The following is a 15,550-nucleotide window of genomic DNA, read 5'->3' as shown; positions in this document are numbered from 1 at the left end:
TCAATGCAGCCTTCACCGGCATCGACTCTCATTACCCAAAGCGCCGTTTCTCTCGGTCGCACAACAGCAGTGAGAGAACGGTGCCGCCATCCATACCTTTTTCTCAGTGGTAACGTAGAGGTGACTGAGGTCAAAGAAAAGGTTCTTGTTGACCTTCTCTCCCACGGTCTCACCAGGAGTCTTGCTGTACACGTATGGCTCTGCAGTCAAGTGTACCTGAGCAGAAAACAAAACAGTCAAATTGGAGGTTTATTTCCCCTCCTTCTCTCAAGTAAAGGTCCAAAATAAAAAATATACAGAAGAGCAAAAGATCAAAAGACAACCCCCCACCTTGAAGACCTCTCCTTGGTTATTCCCCAAGAAGGCGATGGTATGGTCATTCTCAACAGCAACAGCCGCAGCGGTCAGAAGGCCCGACATGGTCAGTACTGCATCTGCCTTTAAGGCAAATCTTGGCTTGCTGGCCAGAGGGGAGGGCAGAAAGTCTGCACCACACTTAAAGTTTTCCAAAGTATCTTTCTGCAAAGAGAAAATAAATGAGGAATAAAAGATTGGTCGCACACTGTGCACTTGAATTCAAAAATAAGGAAAGGAACTATGTGGGAATCTAACTTGTTGGCAGCGTTGTGGGATAAATAAGCTGCATGGAGAGTGACAGCTGTTAGGGATAAACACGGACCTGTTTTTCTCAGCCATAGACGTCCTTTCTTTTTGTGGGAACACGACTAGATAGAAACTTATTTAAATAGTTTTCAAGAATAGATTTGTGAAAACAATCCTTGCGTGTTATTGGTTGAAAATGCTTCAGCGGTGCTCCCCCGTGTTAGCCACGGTACCAAATCAAAAGTTTGTGATTGCACCAACCTGTCTCCTGACAGATGGGAATCTGTCTCAGAGGGCATGGGACCAGACCCATCAGTGGATGCAAATCAACATGAGCTTGCTGATTGGTCTGGTTTCCAGGCTATGGTCCAAATACTCTAGAGGGGCAGATTAGACCATGGGCAGAAATGTTCCCGAACATTTCTATATGCAGGACTTTTGTACTGGATGAGTGGAGGGCATTGGGAGGAAAAAAATGTGTCGGGCAGAATTTTCAAACAGAGCAGCAAACACGGACATTAAATTAAACGGTGACACATCGGTGCATTATTGATAGTAGAGTTCCAACCTCCCTATTTAATAAGCATAGATTTTGACAAGGGTTGCAAAGGGACGGAAAATTCACAGTAAATTTCCAGAAACTTTCCATGGAAACTTGAGTTTGTAAATTTAGAAATGTTCCAAATTAGAAACTTTCCACTGCAAGTAACTGGGAATTTTGGACAATTTAAAGAAACTGAGTCATATTTATTCGTACATAGAACTTTAGGAACACCTCCGTCTTTCATCGAAGAATTTGTTCTTTTACTGACCCCCCAAAAAATGTGAATGTTCACGTTCAAAACTTCAAAACCCCCATCCCATCTAAAAAAAAAGCCCTCTACAATGCATGTAGGGGGCGTGGCCTCAATAGACCTGCAGTAAGTCATTTTAGTGGCTAAGGAATAGCTGCTACAATATATATTTTTTACCAAATATTTTTATGTTCCCCACCTCCAACTTTGAACATTTCCTGTTTATTCCCATTAATTCCCATGGAAAGTTTTCCACTTTGAAAATTCCCGGAATTTTGCAAACCTAATTTTGACAATATAAAAACACTTACTGCAATTTTTGACGTGCAGAATTCATCAGTTTTAGATGAGTAGGGAATGTCCACAGCAGCGAACCCGGAAATCTTCCCCGAATCACTGTAGCAGGCACCGATAATGTCCACCAGCCGCTCATTGATGGAGTTGAGTGGATACATGCAGAGGGCAGACTCGCTGTCGTCGTCATCTGGACTCGCCACCATGAACAGAACCTTGTTCCAGGAGTTGACCTTTCCATACTTACTGAACTCCGTCATGAGCCGTGCCAGCTCTTTCCCTGGAGACGCCACATATGCGGCTTGGACCTTGTTGTATCGGTTGTTTGGACCGCAGTCTAACTGGAGCTCCGTGTGGGAATAATAGTGAGGGTCTACTTCGCAAAGACGAGACACAAAGGTCAAGTTTTTATTGTCTCCACCGTCGAGTGTCCGCGAAAAGAGGAAATAAACAAACCCGTCCTCTTTGAAGGCGTGGCGGAAGTCATGCAGGTACTTGGGAACAAACGGCGTCGTCTGCACCGTGGACGCCTCGATGATGCTCTCGAACACAACCCAGTCCCCGTAGTCCTCGAGGATGCGCGTGCTGATGAGTTTTGTGCTGTCCAGGCTTCCGTAGCCCTTCCCGACAACAAACACACTGAAGTTGTGCGCGTCTTTAGAGTAGGTGGACATGACGCCCACCACGTTCACGCTATCCTCGATGCTCGCCACATAAGTCCTCTCTCCTTTGCTGTCGCTGTAATACACCTGCTGTTCCACATTGGTCAGGCTGAGGAGGGAGCAGATGCCTCGGTAGCGGCTTCCACAGACTATGAGAGAACCGTTGGACGGGTGGATCAACAGAAGCTTGTTGAGATTGGGCATGAGCTTCGTGTCCTGGCAGGCCGAGGCAGGGGGCGTACAGGTGCGCGCGTCCTCTTTGGGGCCCGTCTCAGCACGAGCCTCCAGGCGGAGCGACGGTCCCAGCTGGTAGATGGTGTTGACCGATCCCAAGTAGATGCGGCCAGTGTGGGGGTCTTGGACGACATTGTTGATGGGCGTCTCCGAGACGAACACCAGGATGGAAATGTCGCTGCCCTCGTCCTGGGCTCGTGAGATCGATTGACAGAAAAGGAAGAGGAGAAGGGAGACCCAGCTTGCCATCTCTACAGGGAACAGAAAGAGAGAGTCGTTTTATTATGAGCGACGGTACACACGCAGATGTATGCAGAGAATAAAATGTCATATATGATTACAATGCTACAGTTTGGGAAATAGACTTTTCACTTCCCTTTTTGCACAGAGTGAACATGGAACAAACTTAATTATTGAGGTTTCAAAGAGGTAGTAGGTAGATCGGTAGATGGTGAGTGGGTTGTTCAAAGGCAAAATCAGCTTTTAAACACAGCCAGGCTATTTGCCCGCACTTATTCCAGACCTTCGGCTAAGTTAACCGTATCCTTGCTCTGTCTTCAAAACCATGCAAATATTAAAAATGATATGGAGCTTCCCTTCTATTTTCTTGTGAAATTGTTCCCCCCTTCACTGAATCTACAACGCTCTTTCTTCTTTTTCCTTTTGTTGCATCTAATCAATTTTGGCAGGGTTTTAAGATATCAGTCTCTGAATTGAACTCCAGTCACTCCAATCTATTTGAGGTAAATTTAATTTTGGCTGCTGCATCTCCGAGTAGCAAAAGTATCCCAGTCGATCTGACTGACGGATCTCACGCGGGAAGCTTTTGTTCACAAAGCAATGTCCGGAGAAACAGCAGCATATTTCCTCTATAAAAACACAGAGCTTACGTGCAACTGTGATACAGTATTTATATTGATCTAAAACACTTGGCAAATAAAATCAAGATGGTTTTTATTCACTATTTGTAAAAAAAATATAAAGCATTTTAATATATAGATTTATAACAGTGGAGTAAAACACTTCTCCAAGCCAACAGTGCATTTTACGCTGTTGGTGTCTGATGCATCTTTGTGTTCCAGTTCTATAAAGGGCATGTTATTTTAGATTTAATTGAGTTAATATCAGGAGTGATCACTGGTGAATTATAAACCTGCTCTGAATGGAAGCAGGGAGAGATTAAAGCCAAGAACTAGATCTGAAACCATAACACATTAAAAGCCTATTTGAAAGGCTTGGCTGCGTTCCAACTTCATTTGCACTGTGCTTTTTTTTTTTGGTCTTTAACAACTCATCCAAACGCAGCATGCTCTGGAAGAACACTGTTTTGTCTCAGGTAACACGATCATACAACATTATATCCCCCGCACAATAGAGACAGCGTCATGTATCGGCAAACAGCAGGTGCCTGCGGAGTCCTCGCTCACTGCCGTTTGCCCAGGCTGTGGTAAATATGGAACTGCAGGTGGCTTCGAGGCGGCTTTTGCCCACACAGAAAATATGTGTCTACGTTTGCGAGCGGGTTCACCTCTTCAGTCACATCTATTGGCATGTGTCAAACCTCGTCCTGATGAAACTTTCTGGGAAGTTGTTTGTGTGCTTTCCCTCACTCGGCTGAGTGGGGAGGCCACTGATTAGACATTTGCCCTTAAGGGATGCAGTTAAATTCACTGCCAACACCCAAGTGCCCACTACTTGAATTGATGGTGTTATTTTTCCTCTCATTTACTACCTCAGGCCTCCATCCCCTCAAAACCCATTTCACCGCATTCATGTATTGTGCCCTTTTTTTTTATTTGACGACCTTAAATATTCCCCTTAAAATAGAAATGGTGTGATAAAACTTCCCATCTGTCTTTTTGAGGACAGAAATATGTGTGGTTGTGTGTTTTTTTTTTTTCCTTTGACAACTTTAATTAATAGGGAGAGGCAGACAGGCTTGTGCGAACTTTTAACATATTATACCCTCTTTCTACAAGTTAACCTAGTTCCCTGGTGTCCTAATGAACATGTCTGTGACATGCTTTGGTCAAAATACCTTAAGGATGAAGCACCACAGCAGCTTTCATCACTGTGCCAAAACAGCCCTGTTCAGAACGCTCTGTTTTGAGTGCCTGTCTCTTTAAATGCAAATGAGACACAGGAAACTACGTCAGTGTCACTGAGGCTCCGGCAGCAAAGAGCAGTTAGCATTTGGAAAAGCAATCATTTGCCGACTCTAGTCGGCACATTGCCGTCATATATAACATGTATCCACTGGACACGTAAATCCTCTGAGGCTGGAAGTTTGTGTAGAACTCTGTGCTGCACTGTGCAGCCAAGAAAAGAAAACTTTGCGGACTTCCGCTCTTCCGGATACTATTGCCATCGCCTACACTCTCTCGTTTTTTTTTTTAGGTACAAAGCGGAGCTCCACGAGACAACAATTCCAGGAATGTATTATCGCGACGTAGCAATGAGTGCGGAAGTCAACATCGCGTGTTTTATCTCCTGTACTTAGACTGAGGCGGACCACAAAAACAGTGAGTGAGTCTTTTTTCACACTTTGTGACTCATAGGGCCTCCAGAGTCCCAAATATAAGTATACAAATTATTAAAAAGTTTTGCATAATATTTCCCCTTTAAGAAGAAGAGATTCAAAGAACCTGGATGGCCAACAATCAACAATAATGTCAGCTCTGAAGTAACAAAACTTCAATTACCAAGACATGTCCACAGGCAAAGTTGAATGACAATTACAAGCATGTGTCAGCTCTAAGAGGGCGCTACTCACTTTTATGCTGGACTTTTTAAAGGAAAACATCACAAAAAAAAAATGCTCAAGCTGCAAAATGTTTCTTGCCACCTCAAAATATTGACAGCATAAGCAAAACACAACTAAGCACTTAAAAAAAAATGGGGTGGCAAAAGCAAAAAAAGGTTCAGACAACAACAAAAAATGACCATAGAATTAAATGATGACTTTGCAGGACCTGTGTGACTGAATAAACATGACTCAAAAAATAAGATGACAACAAAATAATAATCTGGGCCTCAGTGAAAAAAAAAAAATGATGACATTAACACACTCCCTGCAATAACAGACAAGTGGCATTTTTGCAATCATTATATGACACTTCATCGTGCACAGTGGGTGTGAACTCTGAGGCGTGAATAGCACTGGCCCTCATCCATATAAATGCCTTCTCTCACCTTCCTTTACCAAACCTGCATGCTTTCAGCCTCTTATCACTTTTCTATCCACCTCTGTTTTCTTATTACGTATTGATTTATATTTCGGAAAGGTGCCACAATACGCGAACGCGAGGATTATTGTTATTATTAGCTTTCATTGTGTAGGCTTTTTTTTATTATTATTATCTTAAAGTCAAACAATTATAATATAGCAAACAAATAGCAAATGCTGTATGTATGTATAGTGTATATGTATTTGTTATGTGTATAAGTATTTATCTCCTAGAGTATAGACAGTAAATGAAGCTCAACTGCTTCTTTGAAAGTGTGCTCTCCACAAAGAACGGTAATATCCATATATATATATATATATATATATATATATGTATATGTACAGACCACGCAGGCAGAGAAATAGTGAGAGACAGTTTAGAAATGGTGGATTATGTCAAAAAAAATAAAAAATCCCTTGACATCCAATCACACATGCTTTGACAAAGCAACTTTATCATACTGCAATTAACAATACAAGGACAATGGTCCCAAAGCACTCATTTAGACTTAGGAAAACTTCACTTACATCCATGACTTCAAAAAGTCTGACTTCTATTCATGCAAATCCCACACACACGGAACCCCCAATCAGACGACGGTGTTACACAACTATGCCTTAAGATGCTGCATTGTGGGTCAGTGCAAATTAAATTCGCAACATATTTCAAAGGAGCCCGTTCTCGCCAAGGATGTCTCCTTCTGTCGCTCCCTATCATTTTTCATCCTTTTTTTTTTCCACGGGTTTAATCCTGAACGGTGGAATTAAAGGCTTCAAAGAGCCGAGGAGAGGCAGACATCTGGTGGTGGTGGTGGCGGTGGTGGTGGTGGTGGGGGGGGGGGGGGTAGAGACAGGTGAGACGAGGCCCACTCAATTTCTCCCCCTGGTCAGCCCACCTCTCTATCCTCAATCTCTTCTCTTAGCTGCTGCGAGAAACACACGACGACGACGACGACGACGACGACTGGGTACACCATCCAACACATGGCCATTGTGAATAAATAAAAAAGCGGCTAAATTTAGAAGCCGTGTGCTGCACCAGCCTTCAGCTAATGAAGCCTCCAATGGCCTGGGATAAACAGTAATGAAACACATCATGTGCTAATGAAGCTGGCACATGAAAGATGGGACTGTGTGACTGACAATTGTTGAATTAAAAACAGCTTGATTGTCACGGTTGAGCGGCTGAAGGGGGATCTTGACTAATTGCTTCAGTCCGTACTTCACTTTATATCGAGAACAAAAGTAAAATGTCTAACCTGAATCGTCGCCGTCACCGACTCTGTGTGGCAGTGGAGCTCCCCTCACAGGGGAACCAGAGCACTGTTGTCAGCTCTGCTGTGATAAACAACAACAACACCTGCTTTTGATCTACTCATCTAAAGTAAGGAGTAAAAACCTTATTTTGGCAACCATTTGTTGATTTAATGTAGTTTGACTGCTGATTATTTAGTTGAGAATGCAAGAAGCAGGCCACAAATCATCTAACAGATTACTATATTTAAAGACAAACAACCAACAGAAACAGATATTAGGGGTGGTGATCTTTTACTATCTCACGATTTGATTCGATTCCAAATTTTGGGGCTACGATTCGATCCAAAACCATTTGATTCATAATGATTTCTGCTTCAATCTATAGGTGTGCAAAGGATGATCTACTCCAGTGAGGTTTGTAAGACAGAATGACAAATGGAGTGAAGTTTTAAACATTTATCCATGCTTAGATGGAATTGTTGTAACTGTTGCATGAAAGCAATATCACATTTTGCATAAGTAACACAAATAAAAGTGGCCCTGGAGGCTCTTTTATATGGATTCTGAATTCTGTGAATTTCTCTGTGAGATGAATAAAGTATCTATCTATCTATCTATCATCTATCTATCTATCTATCTGAATTGTAGTAAATGAGAATCGCGATTCTTATGTGAATCGATTTTTTTGGCACGCCCCTACAGAATATAGAGAGATTTTCTTTCGTGGACACTGGTTGTGAGCTGTGGTTAGTACTCTTGCCTTTGCAGCAAGAAGACCTGGGTCCAACCCAGTTCGGAACAAGGACCTTTCTGCGTGGTTTTCTCCGGGTTCTCCGGCTTTCTCCCACAGTCCAAAAACATGCAATTAGGGAAAATTGGTCACTCTAAATTGACCGTAGGTGTGAGAGTGAATGGTTGTTTGTCTCTATATGTGGCCCTGTGATGGACTGGCAAACTGTCCAGAGTGTGACCCCGCCTATCGCTCTATGTCAGCTGAGATAGGCACAGCACCCCCCACAGCACCCCCCACGACCCTCTCGTGGGGAGGATAAAGAGGTACAAAATGGCCTGCAAATTTACATCGTTTTGTCATGATATTTGCCTGCAGGTCTCTTCTCTCTCATCCCTTCAGTTACCTCCCATCTTTCTTTTCCTTTATCTAGACACACAACATGTTTCTCTTTACGATTTCTATGAATGAAACCTGCACACGGACACACTGGACCAGGCTTCCTCCTTGCATTCCTTAGTTAAAAACACGTCGGCCGTAAAACCACAAATCAAACCTCGCGGAACGACACCTGCTCGCAAGCGGGGCCCCATTTATCAGGCAGCGCTGAGGGATTTACGACAAATCAACAGGGTCCAGCAAATAAGACTTGGAACGAGAGCGAACCTCGATTCCCAAAAAAATATTGGGTGCAGAAGAACGAGAATAGGGAAAACTTCCATCTCGTACAGGCCAAGCGAATGCTTTTCTCCATCTTGATACAGGTTTTTGTTCCACTCCAGGAACAGAACAAATGCTATTTAATATCATTTGTTCTGTTCTACACGTTAAACAGTAATTGCGCGGGTCAGCGGTTGGACTTTAGAAGCTTTAACCAGCTGCTACTGATGTGGGGAATTATCAGTCAGAATCGGCGCTGTACACTGTGGCGTACTTAACGACGATTTAAGTAGAGTAAATAAACAGCTTAGTCATGATTCGACTCAATGAGTCGTAATTTTCCCCACTCAAGTTTATTTCTTTGCTTGGAGGGCAAATAAACGTTAAAGAAAAGCTGGTGCGGTACCACATGCACAGACTTGAAAATAGCACACAGAGGTGTATCCCATTGTTGGCCGACTTGTCGTCACACACAGGCACACACACACACTCCTTTTGTTGATAACTGGGAGTTGTACCGTCTCTCTTCCTCCCTCCACCAGTCGGGGCATGTCTGGACAGGAAAAGCAGCTCTCAGCAGAGGAAAATGAAAGATAATTGAAAAATGACAGGTGTGCACACAGACACACACACACACACACAGACTCATAGGCTTAGAGACACAAGTGCACACACCAATATGTGCGCCAGCACAGTTTGAAGTGCTGACAAGGTAATCCTACTCCGACCACACAGAGACACTCTTCTCTTTCAAAAAGCCACGCTGTGTGTTTCTTTGACACAGGGCCACTAAAACCCAGCACGGTAGTCCGCATGCTCCTCGGCTACTCCTCACGCCAATCTTCCTATTTTTAGGATTTTCGGACAATAGCCACCGGGAAGGTGTGCAAGACAATCTGATGGATGGAGCTAGAGAGAGAGAGAGTAAATGAGGGGAAAGAAAGGGAGCGAAGAGACGGGGAGATGATAAAGGAGTGCATATGTGTGTGCAATCATTAGATCACACACACGCACAAAACAGTAGCACAACTGCTGACCTGGTAAGTTTTCGAGGCAGCATGAGCGCTCCCGCTCACTCATTAAAACGGATACCGGAAGGAAGCTCATATAATAAATAAAAAAGGGAAACAGACACCCTGCCCTGGAAACATAATAGGATATCACCCCATGCTGGGATCATTCATATTCAGCACTTTCTTCATCGGGGAAGCTGGCTTTGACAGATGACAGAGGTTCTGACACTGACTTTCAGGGTGGGGGGGGGGGGGGGTGTATCATATTGAATCTGCTTTCAGTGTTACACACTGATAAAAGTGAAATGCTATTAAATTACTCGCATGTCCCCCCAGAGACCTCAGGCTCTGGGGGGGATGAGGTGAGCGAGGGGTTAATACTCCAAAACAAATCTCTCCGTGTGTCTCTTGCAGCATGTTGAGTGCTGGATAAAAGGCGACATGACAACGAGGAAAACAAGGACCCGGAAATGAAGGGGCGGATCCCCGTCCTTTATTTTTTCCCCACCTTAACTGAGGGAAGGCTTAGGCAAGAACAAGCGGCATTGTTTAAGATGAAACATGAAGTGTGGAGAGCTCTCTTTCTTTCTTTCTCTGCATGTCTCCCATCTCAATTTTATTTTTGACATGCAAACACTCTTATCCCATCTTTACTGTGGAATTTTTTTTTTTTTCTTCTTCACCAGTTGCAATAGGAGGCTGGTGTGACGGCGACAATCCAATTTCCATATGAACAATTACCCTGCCGTCAGGGTTGGCAGTTCATTTATTTCAATTTGACTGACTGGGAGAACCACGCTCTCCTAGGCAGCCATTGTGTTCATGGCACCAGGCACAGGCAAAGGGATTGATGGACCTGGTCCATTTTTTACTGAGATCCAGCTGCTCTGGCCTAAATATGCTAACACCTTTAAAGTCAGCCCCGTGACCCCGAGGAGAGTGCGAGTCTCACTTTTTTTCTATTCTGTGGGCGTGCGTTTCTTTCTCATATGTGGCTTGTTTTTCCCTCATGTGTGCATTCCCGTCTCTGGCCTCTTGTATATGTATCAGTTATGATGTATTACCACAAGTCAGAAGGTGTGGACATCAAATGCATACGTCCAGGCAGGTGCAAGCGCACGCACGCACGCACGCACACACCCACACGCCACATCCTTCTCGGCACAGCACTTTTCCTCATTAGGACCGATAGGTTGTTCGTGTGTGTCTGTTTGCCGGCGCTCTGTCACCATTTTCAAGGCTCCAGCTATCTGCTCTCTGCCAGCTGGACACTTGAGCGGCAAGAGTGCACAATCACAGGCACACACACACACACACACACAAACTTACTTGAGCAGAACAAACATTTAATTTTTTTGTTGCAGAGATACGCACTCGCGACGAGACATCATTCTCTGCCGTATACCTTTCTCGACCACTGACTTCACTGTCTTTTGTAATCGTTCAATCTCTGTTTGTGAGCACACAAATGCAGCCTCTCTTTCCCTCTCTCTCTCTCTCTCTCTGTCTGGACAGCAGCAGCTTGGGCTAATCTCCCACTGCTAACTGGCCTTCCCCACCCCCAGCTGGATGTTGCAGCTCTCCAGCAGGGACAGAATGGTTGTTTGCTGTGTGTGGACACAGCTGGCAGATGTGGGGAACCTGATTTAATGGCTTGGCCTGGCAGAAAAAAAAAAAAAAAAAAAAGCTACTTTCAGAAGCCAATGGCTATTCCAACACTGTCACCCCTGTCCAGACAATTGCAAATACACAGAAACAGTTGAAGGGACAGCGATGCACTCACAACGATATGCGGCAGAAATCCAACACCGTATGTGAAATACTGTGCTTACACAGCAACCGAGTTGTTTTGCAAGTCTTTAAAGTCGGAAAAATGACCATTTTCCAGAATGAGGTTTTCTGCATCCAAAATCAATTTATAAAAATGGTATAAAATTTCATGTTACAAGACAGGGCTTGAATGAAATTCAGCCCGGGGCGTTTATCTCATAGGACTGTTTTCTGCTTATTTAGATAAGATAATCTTTTTTTTAGTGCCACCACGGGGAGGAAATTTACATTTATTTCTCCTCACTCGTAGGAGTAGTCAAAAATCGAGGACTATTACGATTATTGATGACCATCTACAGAGTGGAAACATCGCATGCCCCGCGAGCCTGAATCAGATAAGATCATCATCAACAAACGCAAACTCGTTCCCCGCTGCTCAGGCAGTCGCTGTTGTTTGAAGTGAATAAATGATTGATTATGAAAAAATTGTTATCAATTTTCCCGACCTGCAACTCCCACATCTTTGTTAAATATCTATGGAGTCGAGAAATCTTATTCAGTTAATCAGTTAGTGATTCAGGCGCGCACACACACACACAAATCCCTGCGTCCTCTGGTTGGAGGTCCGCTGAACTACACTCCACCCTCTCTTTCTACAAGTGTACAAGTCCACTTGCGTACAGCACACACACTCACGTTCCAAAACACATGCAGCCGCGATTAAGAAGTCAGGCAGTCAGATTGACTGCTGGGAAGGAATCCATTACACACCTTATTGGTTATAATGATTTCACTTCACCAGAATAAACGCCAATGAGCCATGAAGGTATCTTGTAATGTGGTTTAGTCTCACACACAACCCGGCTTTTCCTTTGGTTTCAAGGGGAATACTGATCTCATGGTGACTAATGACTTGCCTACTCTGCCTCTAACAGGAATTCACAATGAACTGTAGACAACGACGTGAAGCCGGTGTGTGTTTAAAGGAGATTTGGTCTCGGGGGACTGCGTCAGCATTTCCGGTGCTATGTATATTTGCTTTCTTTTCAAAAACTGAGCACAGGAAAGCGACACCGACATCAAGTCTTGAGCCTAAATACTGAGCTGACGTAAGCTGATGTTGGAATAAACACTAAAAGTAGAGAGAAACAATGACAGCCACTGACATATTTAGAAGCTTAGAATGCAATACTGTATGTTTCTTTAATTAGTACACATGAATGAAAGACATTCAATTTGCTCATCTAATTCCTGATTTATTAAGCCTTTTTGAATCGTCTCTTCAGTACATATTTATGGCTTAATACTAACAACATTATGCTGCTCCGGGGAGAAAATGTGCGCTCGTCCAAATATAAGCGATTTTATAGTGCATATAAAATGTAAAACTTGGCAAAAAACAAACGGAACCAAGCGCTGGCTACGACAGAGGATATCACAGCTGAGGTACAGAAGAAGAGCTTAGGATGACATGTTGTACATTCGAATGTAGTGTTCATAATGGAAATGTTTACAATTACTGATAGCAGTTTTTCCAATTGTTACAGAAGACACAATAGAACTAATAATTCTTGATTTACTAAACACTGTAATGGCGGGGGGTTTTTTCCCCTTTACTTTGTAATTAGGGTGTGAGGAGGTTATTTCTCATTTATAGTTGTTGTTGGGATAGAAATAAAATGTAAAATTTTGTGGAATAAGGGCATTTCTTCAAGGAGTTTGCATGTTCTCCCCGTGTGTGTGGGGGTTTTCTCCAGGTTCTCCGGGCTTCCTCCCACAGTCCAAAAACATGCAGATTTTGGGATTAGGTGATTTGGTCACTCTAAATTGAGCGTAGGTGAGAGAGTATGAGTGAGTGAATGGTTGTTTGTCTCTATATGTGTCCCTGTGATAGACTGGCAAACTGTCCAGGGTGTACCCCGCCTATCACCCTATGTCAGCTGCGATAGGCACAGCACCCCCACCCCCCCACGACCTTATGGTGGAGGATAAAGCGGTAGATGATGGATGGATGTACAATTTAGTTTGGTGCTTCTATGCAACTTGGGTAAGAACAGAACAGGTGTAGCGAGATAAGTGCCATTGTGTCGTACTGGTGAAACGAGAAAATTGTCTCAGTAAGACATCGAGATTTGTATGAGAATAAACCTCGGGCGATGAAATGACAGAAAAGCTGAAAAAACAGAAAAGTCTGTCGGGTAATCAGAATTTTTACTCTGGTACCTTGAAGGTAGGGTGTCAAAAAAATTAACAGTATGAGGCTGGTTATTTCTGTAATATTTGTAATGGAAACGCAAAAAAACATGTACTTTTCTGCACCAATCCCAACACAGGGTCAGCATAAGTACCTTACACATCTACAGGATGCCTAGTGTTCATTTAAGTTTTGGTTGGACCTTGGGAAAAAATTATATAAATCTCATCTCTCTCTTCCTCCTACTTGTTACTTATTCTGTTATTCTGCACGTGTAGTTTTAAAAAGAAATATGTGTTGAAGACAGATTAGAAACTGGGTTACCGTACACCGCCAAGAAATTTAGGCTTGAACTCTGGAGAGGAAGCAACTGAGCGAATCCACAAAAAAAAATAAGTTTGCCGCCTCCTTCAAACACAGGCAGGGTTGGTGTATGAATAGTTGCACAAGCTGTGACTAATATAAAATCTCTCCCATTTCTGTCCAGAGCTGCGAAAGCTGAACGAGAAAAATCGGTGACCTCGGGAGAGGAGGCAGTGTTTGGGGAGAGATGATCGAAGGAAGAACAGAAGATTGTAAACCACACATTTTTTGACTGAGTCACAGTCGCTTCTTTGTTGGAGTTGGCAGGTGCCTGTCACTCGTGACGGTGAGTCAGAGTGTAGACAGTATTGTGAGGACGGGGAATATGAAGGCTGAGGCCCAGAAGGATTCCAGCTTTTGGTCATGACTAAACCCTTATCAGGTAATGGGCCCGCAGATTATCTTGCATGTTTTCAACATTTTGGAAAAAGGTCACGTTTGGAGCTTAAAAGGTAATGGCTAAATTAGCTGCAAAAAAAACCAAAAAAAACTCATGAAATTAAACAGCTTTCAACGAGAAGGAGTACTTCTCTGCGAGTCATGTGGAGGGAAATAGACCGGGCCATTTTTAATTAGTTAGATGGCAAGACCTAATCACAGGAAAGGGAGATTATGATAAAAAGGTGTGTGTGTGTGTGTGTGTGTGTGTGCGCCTCAACACAAAATCTTAACCCACATCATAAGAGCACTTTCAAACTTTCTCCTTCCCTCACATATAATATTTACTTGGATTCCCTCCACCACCTCTCCTTAGCGTCACATAACTTCCACCAAATGTTCTTGATGATATCAAAACCACTCCGCTCAACGACCATCCCAATTTTCACCGACCCTTACCATCTCCATACATCATCTATCGGTGCTGCTGCATCCAGGGGGAAGAGAGCTGCTAAGTAGGGCCTGACTAATGGCTAAACAAACACCATTATCAGACCTCAGTGGTCAAACACTGAGCTAGAGGAGCCCCAGAGCAGCTGAGGCTCTTTAATACTTAATCCCTGCTGCCTCTGCTCTAAAATAAGCTATGATGGGGCGGCAGTGAAAGTCCACTAATGATGGAATAAGCACAGAAACATGAGAGATGGAGGTTTGAGGCAAAGGGGACCGTTCCGCATACATGCACAAACGTGCACAACCACTTATCGCAAAAACTCAGCCGATAATAGACTGTATTAAGAGACGGTAGAGGGAAGTGTGGCCTACTCATCTCGCCTATTCCCCCTCTAAAAAGAAAAAAAGGCTCAGGGAGAAGTTACTGAGCCTGTTACAGCCCCACAGTTCCCCTGACAAGGCTGCTGATTACACCACATGTTCAGGCAAGAGGATTGCTTGTGTATGTTTGCGTGCACATTTCGTAAGTGCGTCACCTGACCCACAACAGTCACCTGCTAATCTGACATTCAGAAGTCGGGGAAGTCACATTTTCTGATAAGCGGCACACTTTCACACACCAGTCACCGCGGAATCTATCCCTTGATCGCACTACGTTTACCTATATGCAAGTAAGTCACACCCATGGTCACATTTCACTCTCTCTCTCTCTCTCTCTCTCTCTCTCACACACACACACACACACACACACTTAATCAAGTGTGACTGAGTGAGCAAGCCACTCAATGAGAGTGGGTGATTAGGCCCTCAGAGAGCAGGCCTGACCTTTTCCCTCCACATCAAGTTCTCCATGCGCATGTGTGTTTTTATGAGTCAGTGCCTATATAAGCTCTTGGGCCTCTGCCACTTCACATCAAAT

General features: G+C 43.6%; 1 protein-coding gene across 1 annotated transcript in view; it reads right to left on the bottom strand.

The window, feature by feature from the left end:
- Positions 1 to 2,836, bottom strand: part of plxnb2b (plexin b2b) — a gene marked incomplete at both ends in the record, with an annotated part of 42,596 nt that extends 39,760 nt beyond the window's left edge. Inside the window, 3 exons of the mRNA XM_083893982.1 lie at positions 97 to 216; positions 331 to 519; positions 1,709 to 2,836. Of these exons, the coding sequence (XP_083750108.1) occupies positions 97 to 216; positions 331 to 519; positions 1,709 to 2,836 (1,437 nt within the window). The remainder of the gene's footprint in view (positions 1 to 96; positions 217 to 330; positions 520 to 1,708) is intronic.
- Between the last annotated feature and the right edge of the window lie 12,714 nt (positions 2,837 to 15,550).

This window comes from Microchirus variegatus (assembly GCF_963457635.1).
Source record: "Microchirus variegatus genome assembly, chromosome: 8".
In the NCBI taxonomy this organism is placed as follows: domain Eukaryota; kingdom Metazoa; phylum Chordata; class Actinopteri; order Pleuronectiformes; family Soleidae; genus Microchirus; species Microchirus variegatus.
Note: the sequence above shows the minus strand (reverse complement) of the source record. Positions and strands in the feature narration are given on the sequence as shown.